This window comes from Spinacia oleracea, chromosome 4 (assembly GCF_020520425.1).
Source record: "Spinacia oleracea cultivar Varoflay chromosome 4, BTI_SOV_V1, whole genome shotgun sequence".
In the NCBI taxonomy this organism is placed as follows: Eukaryota; Viridiplantae; Streptophyta; class Magnoliopsida; order Caryophyllales; family Amaranthaceae; genus Spinacia; species Spinacia oleracea.
This window is the reverse complement of record NC_079490.1, coordinates 92756383-92765362: the sequence shown is the minus strand read 5'-3', so window position 1 is coordinate 92765362 and position 8980 is coordinate 92756383. Positions and strand designations below refer to the sequence as shown.

At 41.8% G+C, this 8980-nt stretch overlaps 1 protein-coding gene across 1 annotated transcript; it reads left to right on the top strand.

The window, feature by feature from the left end:
* The first annotated feature begins 1829 nt into the window (after positions 1 to 1829).
* On the top strand, positions 1830 to 4768 carry LOC130472560 (uncharacterized). Its single transcript, XM_056843900.1, has 2 exons — positions 1830 to 2553; positions 2805 to 4768. The coding sequence occupies exon 2, from the start codon at positions 2824 to 2826 to the stop codon at positions 3661 to 3663; it is 840 nt and encodes a 279-aa protein (XP_056699878.1). The 5' UTR covers positions 1830 to 2553; positions 2805 to 2823; the 3' UTR covers positions 3664 to 4768.
* The last annotated feature ends 4212 nt before the right edge of the window (positions 4769 to 8980 follow it).

Genomic DNA, 8980 nt, shown 5'->3' with positions numbered 1-8980 from the left:
GAAAAATAAATAGGCAAACTCTCCTCAAGAAAATCTTTTTGGTTGGAAATTTTACTTTCACCTCAATTAGAATCGATTTGAGCATTTGAAAACAACAAGGAGAAAATAGCTTTTCTTCACCATCATCGAGGCACTCATTCAAGGAGGAATGAGTAGGAATGTAATCCCCAATAATCAATTCCTCAATGTCATGCATCATAGGTGGCAATTAAGCCTCAAATTCATCTCTTATACATGAGGCATCCCAAATGGATTCACTTAGAAGGTTAGAGACTTCTCGCATGCCTTTTACAAAAGTTGGGAAGCAACCTCAAAGTCCTTAATAAAAGAATCCCTTTTAAGATTTTCTTGAAAATCCAAATGAGTTATAAAAAGGCGAAACTCGGAAAATGAAATGACCGACTCGGATTGGAAAGCATTAAGGAACCCATTATGAAGAAGCTCATCATGGAGAGACGTGAAATTATCAAGTTTACTCGATTCATCATTTTGAAGGATATGGATAGTTGCCATTTTTTAAGGAATTTTCAAAACAAATAACTATTCACAAAGACCTAGACTCGTCTAACTAACACAAACTAATGCAAATCGAAGTCCCCGGCAACGGCGCCATTTTGATCGAGGTAAAAACTAGGTCGTTACTAGTCTCTCCTAATCAAACAAATTACCTAAACTAACCACTAAACACGAGTAAAGCGGTAAGCAAGGGTCGGAATCCACAAGGACCAAGGTGCGCTAATTTATGCTAATCAATCGATAAGCTAGGTCGGAACGGGATTTTGGAAATTCACTAATCGAATAAAACTAACTAAAACTAAACTAAGAAATCAAAACTAAATGAGATTAAAAAACAACAAATCATGGAATGAAGATAAAAGAATTGAAAACGGGGAAGATTCACAAGCACTACATGAATAAGCGTCGAATTCACAAATAGCTCCAACTATCTCCCGATGCGCGAGAAATTTCCCTAAGCATCAAGAATGAACTTCCATTCTACCCTATCATACCCGAGGTAAATCAAAATTCCAATTCAACCACATAGTCAAGTTTAGGTCTTTAATCCCTTTCCAACCCAACTAGACTACTCCAAGCACTCATGGAACACTCAATTGATCAAGTTAAATGTATCATGTATTGGAAATTCCTAAACATGCAATAATTTAATCATGAAAATCCCTAAAATCCAATCACAAATGCCCAAACCAATCAATGTTGAGTTTTCACCAAACCCTAATCAATATAAACTACCCCATAAACATAAAAATAGGAAATTTAAAGAAATTAACAACTAAAACCATGATTCTAAACAATAATGACAACTAATCTAAACATGAATCATTAAACTAAACAAAATCAATTAAACTAATTAGAACAATAAATAAAACAATAAATAAAGAAATAGATGAGGAGAGAGTAAGAAATTTCTCATTGATTAATGGTGGAAATCTTCAACAATTTGTCATCCTTGATTATCAAAACCCCCAATTTCATTGATAATTTCTCACTTTTCTCTCTCTAAAAGCTAACCTAAAACCCTAGAAAAATTAGAAAACTAAGACTAATTATTTACATGGTCCTTTGGGCATGACCCAAAATGAGGTATAAATACTACAAGCTAACAATTAGTAAACGAAATTAAAAGGAAAGAGAAAAGAGAAATGAAAAGAAAACTAAAGACTAAAAATAAAATGATGAAGAAAAATAATGAGAGGAAAAGATAAAGAAAGAAAAAAAAAAGAAAAAGAGAAAAAAAAACCCCCTTAACCAGCCCCCTCCAATTGTTCTTTGTCTCCTCCGTAGCTTTCCTCTTTTTAAAAGCCCAAACACAATCAGCTCAACCCCCCTTCAATTGCTTCCTTCCACCGTACTTCGTTTGGCTGCTTCAACAGGGATTTTGCTCCCTCCTTCGCAGCTCCATCATCCTCGTCCATCTCATCAGCCGGCGCATCATCATCTTCATCCATTGCTCAACATCAATCGTCCATCATTAACGGACATCAATGTTCGTCCTCGATCAATCATCGCCGTCCATAATTCGATCAAATCGCAGCCGCTCGATTTCATTAATTCCGTATAAAATTCTGCGCTCAATTGTTTATCCGAACACAAAGGAAGTTCGGCCGGACCCTAGACTTGCAGGAACTTTTCTAAATTTTGGGTTCGGTCGAACTTAATACGAGTTCGACCGACGGGCAGAACCCAGTTACTCTGCTTTTTGCTCTGTTTTTCCTCTGTAATTGGCGATTGAGATACGTTTTGGTGTTGTATGGTGGTTCGAATTGATACTCTGGTTGTTGCGTGATGGAGTAGTTAGGCGTTTGATGTTGTTGTTGGTGGGCTCGAGATGGTGGCAGCCATGGGTGAGGATGTTGTTGTGGTTGACTGAGGTGGGAGCAGTTGGTACTACTTGGTGGCTGCTCGGGAATTGTTGGTGGTTGTGGAGGTGTAGGATGGTGGTTTGGTGCTAGTATAAGTGGTGTAGGTTAGGGTTGTATGAGTGGTGCAGTATAAGTGATGGTGTGCACATCGGGTTTGGCTTGCCATTAGAAGGTAACATGCAACACCTCGAGGCCCATGTGACAAAGCCCATACCTCATTCCTCTCGTTCCTTGAAAAAGTAACACAATTTAGCCCGGTCTTAAACTTGTACTCCGATATTCCATACAACGTGCACCTACAAGATTAAAAACAAAGACGAGAGGAGAATGACGAAATAAAAATGAATAACGAAAATAAATAAATAAATTACAATAATAATAATAATAATAATAATTTGATGATGCTCTTGGTCTTTTCAACAGGACCGTGGAGACCGACCTTATGCGTAGCCCTAGTGAGATCGCTGCCCCCAGACTCATGAAGAAATTGGCAGACATATATTTCACGAAGGTTATTGCTGATTCGGAATCCGCCTACTCCTTATCTTCACGTCTTGTTGCCCTATGGAAATCTCAGCAGGGGGATCACTCCTCAGCTTGGTTGCGGGCAGTCCCCATCTCGGGGTTAGGCCAGACTATGAACGGTAAGACTTATCGTTCGGTTCTTTGCTATCGGTTGGGTATTCCGTTGTTCTCTGATTCGACGCCGTGCTCTGCTTGCTCTCGGGTTTTCGACGGGGACATTTATGGGGATCATGCCGTGTCTTGTGCTGGGATTGTGGGTATCAAACATCGTCATAATGTTGTTCGTGATACCCTTTTGGATATTTGCTATCGGTCGGGGATTTCTGCTCGCAAGGAGGTTGATGTTGGGCTGACTAGTGAGAGCGATGGAGCTCTTCGTCCTGCAGATATATTGCTTTACTCATGGGATGGCGGTCTAGATGTGTGTGTTGACTTGACTGGGTCTTCCCCTATGACGCAATCTGGGTTGTCAGGCTTCATTCCGGGTCGGGTTGTGGCGGTTGCAGCACAGCGGAAGCAGGATAAGTATGCGGCACGTTGTAGGGCTTTGGGTTACGGTTTCTTTCCTTTTTCCTTCTCTTCTTTTGGGGAATTAGAGAAAGGGGCTGTTTCTTTGCTGAAGCGGGTTCAGACGTACTCCAGGGCTCAGGACATTGGGGCACGAGCAGCTGCCCACATTTTCAGCAGGATCGGGTTCGCCATAGCTAGAGGAGTGGGGGCCCAGATTGTATCTCGGCTCCCCTCCAACTTCTTGTAGTTCACTTGATCTTTATAGCTTGTTAAGCTTGTAACGTTATAATAATAATAATAATAATAATAATAACAACAATATTTATTATTATTGTTGTTGTTGTTATTATTATTATTATTATTATTAATATTATTAAATTATATTACTATTATAATTACAAATAAAAAAAAATAAAAAAAAAATTAATAATAATAATAATAATAATAATAATAATAATAATAATCCTCTAGATTTTGGGCGATTAGGGCAGGTGGTTCAGGACTTCAGGCTCGCTTGAATTCCCGACAACGGCCGGCCTGCGGTAAGGGATCCCCGGCGCGCATAATCAGCGGGAGACGGTGGTACGCTGGTTCTCCGGTGGCGTTCAGCGCTTCTCTGTTCGGTATTTTGGTCCTTGAAGGTTGTATAGCGTGGTGCTGGTGGTCGCAAGTTTGGTGGTTGTGTAGCGGCATTCTGGTGGTTGTTTAGCGGCATTCTGGTGTGTAGGGCAGGTCCGGTGGGGATCGAATCAGGTGGTGCAGCGTGGGTTCAGCAGTTTTGGGTGGTGCAACGTGGGTTCGTCACTTTCGTTTGGTGCAGCAGGATTGTTGTGTTGTTGCGGGTGGTCGTTGGTGTTTCAGCGGTGTTCCGGTGTGGTGGTGTTTAGGTGTTGTTCAGGTAGTGTTCAGGTGTCGTCCCGGTGGGGTTATTGTCTGACGGTGTGGTGGTGTTTCTGTTTGCAGAGGTTTTTGCGTGGGTTTTGTTTTTCTGCTTCGAAGGTTTTTGCGGTGGGTTTCTGCGTGCAACATCTGCAGGGTTAGTAGCATTTGCAGGAGCTATTACCATAGTGCAGTTTCGGTATTCTAGCATCTCAGTTTCAACGTGGTTTTGGGGTCCGTTTTAAGGTTTCAACGTGGGTTTTCCGGCAGTCTAACACAACAAGCCACACGGTACTTTGGTGGTTTGTTTTGCTTTGGTACTTCCTTGTTTCCCTGATGTTGTTGTTGCTTTGTGTTAGGTTATGATACATATGACAATTCATAAATCATGCAGAAAAACCATTTAGCCAGGAATGCATATTATTTACACATAATCATATAGCATAGTTTAGATGCATACTCTTTGTTGCGTGCCTTCCCTAGCTGCGCCCGAACCGAACAAGAACAAGTCTTTAGGACTCCAAGTGTCGTCCCTCCGTAGATAGTCCACAGCACGTCCGGATCCGCCTTAAGATTGACCAACTAGAATCGCCCTTAAGGTACTAAAAATTTCGGCACTTTTGAGCAAGGAATGTGACTGAATTTTTCTCTCAAAACTCACTTTGAATACTTGAATACTTGTTATAAATTGTGAACCCAGGCCACATATTTATAGGGGTATGGAAAGAGAATTGGAATCCTATTAGGATACGAATTAATTAAATTAGAATCCTAATGAAACTCTTATTTAATTAATTTATCAAATAGAATTAGGAATTTAATCATTAAACGAATCCTGTACGTTTTAGGTTTCGTATGTGAACACAAACACCCACGCACGCACAGCAGCCCACGAGGGGCGCCATGCGCGCGCGCGCACTGCCCGAGCATCGCAGCCCACGACTGCCGCAGCCTTGGGCGCGCGCTGGGCCTGCCTTGCGATGGGCCTGGCGCAGCCTTGGGCTGGCATGTTGTGGCGCGCGTTTCCCTTGCTGGACGTGGGCCTGGCTTCGTGCTGGGCCTTCGTCTAGCAAGCTCGTCCGATGCTAATTCGTACGACGCGCTTCCGATTAATTTTCCGATTCCGGAATTCATTTCCGATACGAACAATATTTAACATTTCCGATTCCGGAATTAATTTCCGTTTCGAACAAATATTTAATATTTCCGTTTCCGGAATTATTTTCCGATTCCGATAATATTTCCGATTCAGACAATATTTCCGTTTCCGGCAATATTTCCGATTCCGGCAATATTTCTATTTCCGATAATATTTCCCGATATGTACCATGTTTCCGTTTCCGGCAACATCTACGACTTGGATAATATTTATATTTCCGATACGATCCATATTTCCGTTTCCGGCAATATCATCGTTTCCGGAGTATTCATTTCTTGCCTGTGACGATCTCAGCTCCCACTGAAACCAAGATCCGGCGATTCCGAATATCCATAGATGGAGTATTTAATGCCATTAAATACTTGATCCGTTTACGTACTATTTGTGTGACCCTACGGGTTCAGTCAAGAGTAAGCTGTGGATTAATATCATTAATTCCACTTGAACTGAAGCGGCCTCTAGCTAGGCATTCAGCTCACTTGATCTCACTGAATTATTAACTTGTTAATTAATACTGAACCGCATTTATTAGACTCATCATTGAATGCATACTTGGACCAAGGGCATTATTTCCTTCACTTTGATTTGTTGCTGTTTACCACGTTTTTCGGGAAGGTTTCAGTCGTGTTTCTTGGGCAGTTTCCGATCAGTTTCTGGCGACGTTCGTTGGTGTTTTGGTATAGTTTGGGTTTGTTGTGTTCAATTCGTTGGTGTTTTTGGTTTGCTGTGTTGGTGTGGTGTTGGTGTGTTGTGTGTCTTTGTGGGTGTGTAATTGTGCTTGGCAGTGGGTACGTTGGTGTTACTTTTTGGTTGAAGTTCTTTGAGATGGCGGCTTCCATGGAGAAGTTCCATTGCCCTTTTGTGGGTCTTAGCGGGTGCCAGGACGGAGGTGGGCGTGGTTTGGTGAGGAGTTCTCTGATCACTCACTTACGGGATCGTCATTGTTGCTCTGGTGTGCGCGATGTTACCCGTCATTCCCTTACTACCAATTTGCAGGTTTTTTCTACGGCTGAGGTGACCTTTCGTCGTATGGAAATTTGGCTATGTGGACATTGTTTCAAGACACATACTCACCGTACTAGGTGTCGACATGGCAGTGGTTCTAGTACTGTTTTTGTGGACCCACCTAATTCTGGGGATGGTATTATTCGTTTTATTCTCTACGGTATTCAAAAACCACAAGCTCCTACTTCCGAGCTGTCTCCTTCTGATGCGCCTCGAGAACATCATTTTTCTTTTGATGTTGCTCTTCTACACACTTTTTTGTCTAAGCGGTTGTGTTCTGTGAAATCCATCCCTCCCAAATGTCGTTTGGGTTTCTCGCGAGTTCTAAAAGGGGCGCTTGATAAGGTGATTTGCAGACCAGATGACATCGCTTGTTGGGTTCAGTTGCTTGTGTTACCTCTTTGTGTCCTCAAGACTTTTTCTCCGCGAAGTAATCGTGAGTGTTCCTCCGGTGTTAGGCGGCGTCGACGGGAAGAGGGTATCACCTCTGCTATTCGTTCTTGGGGTGAGCCTGGTGGTTCTGAGAAACTTGTCATAGACACATTGGCTAGCGTGTCTCCCCCTCTATTGGATGTTGACGAAGACCATGATTTGGCGGAGCGTAATATTAAGCAATGCAAGAGAAAGATTTCTGACGGTCACTACACTGCTGCCGTTAGAGTTCTTTCGTCCTCGGGTCTTGCCCCTTACAATGCTTGCTCTTGAACATAAGGTAAGAGTTGTCATCCTTATTATGTCCAGAGGTGTTCCTCGGTTTCAGAGTTCAACTGATCAAATAAACAGATAATCATAGCCTATGATTCATCCGAGCACGGCCATGCATTTCACAGTTTCTAGCTCTCCGAGTGGCCTTGTACAACTTTTAAGCATCTCATCCCGATTTATGGGAGGACAATCCCAATCTTGCGATCTTGAGATTAGACTTCGTTTGATAGGTGATTACCTGAGCGTTGCCTTTGTAGCCTCCTTTTACGGTGCGACGGTTGGTCAACGTCAAAGTAACCAGTTCTCAAACAAGTAATCTCAAATCACTCAGGTATTGAGGATTTAGTGTCTAATAATTTTAATGAAATTTACTTATGACAGATTTTCATCTCTTACAGTAAAGTTTCATAGGTCTTGTCTGATACTAGTCTTCCCAAAGTAAGTATCTATGCAAATGATTATGACATTGCCATGTCCACATAGTTCAAGAAACAGAACTACTAGTCATCTTGCATTCTAATCGTCTAACGTTTTCTATGCGTCCAATTTTATAGAAAACTCCGACTAGGGACCATTTTCAACCTTTGACATTCAAGTTCACTTGATAGACATTTCTTAGTCACAGGACTGGTCCTGACAGTCTATCTTGAATATATTGTCAAATTGAAGGGACTCATCATTTAATAAACCACAAATTAAATGGAAAAATGAATTCTTTTCATTTATTGTGAATGATTAACCAATAATGTTTTACAAAGATTTAAACTCTAAAACTTTAAAACATTAAACAGAGACATCAAAGCCATTCTCCAATATGCTTGATTCCCATAGCTGCAGTGTGCGAGTTGTGCTTCGCCTGCGGCAGAGGTTTAGTCAATGGATCTGATATGTTGTCATCAGTTCCAATTTTGCTTATCTCGACTTCTTTTCTTTCAACGAACTCTCGTAGAAGGTGAAATCTACGAAGTACATGCTTGACTCTCTGGTGGTGTCTAGACTCCTTTGCCTGTGCAATAGCTCCGTTATTATCACAATACAGGGCTATTGGTCCTTTAATAGAGGGGACTACACCAAGTTCACCTATGAACTTCCTTAGCCATATAGCTTCCTTTGCTGCTTCATGTGCAGCAATGTACTCCGCTTCAGTTGTAGAATCCGCAATGGTGCTTTGCTTAGCACTTTTCCAGCTTACTGCTCCTCCGTTGAGGCAGAAGACAAACCCAGACTGTGATCTGAAATCATCTTTGTCGGTTTGGAAACTTGCGTCCGTATAGCCTTTAACAATTAATTCATCATCTCCACCATAGACCAGGAAGTCATCTTTGTGCCTTTTCAGGTACTTCAGAATATTCTTGGCAGCAGTCCAGTGCGCCTCTCCTGGGTCTGACTGGTATCTGCTCGTAGCACTGAGTGCATACGCAACATCCGGGCGTGTACATATCATAGCATACATTATTGAACCAATCAATGATGCATATGGAATCCCATTCATTCGTCTACGCTCATCAAGTGTTTTTGGGCACTGAGTCTTGCTTAGAGTCATTCCATGAGACATGGGTAGGTAGCCTCGCTTGGAGTCCGCCATCTTGAACCTATCAAGCACCTTATTGATATAAGTGCTTTGACTAAGTCCAATCATCTTTTTAGATCTATCTCTGTAAATCTTGATGCCCAATATGTACTGTGCTTCTCCTAGATCTTTCATCGAAAAACATTTCCCAAGCCAAATCTTGACAGAGTTCAATATAGGAATGTCATTTCCGATAAGTAATATGTCGTCGACATATAATACTAGGAAAGCAATTTTGCTCCCACT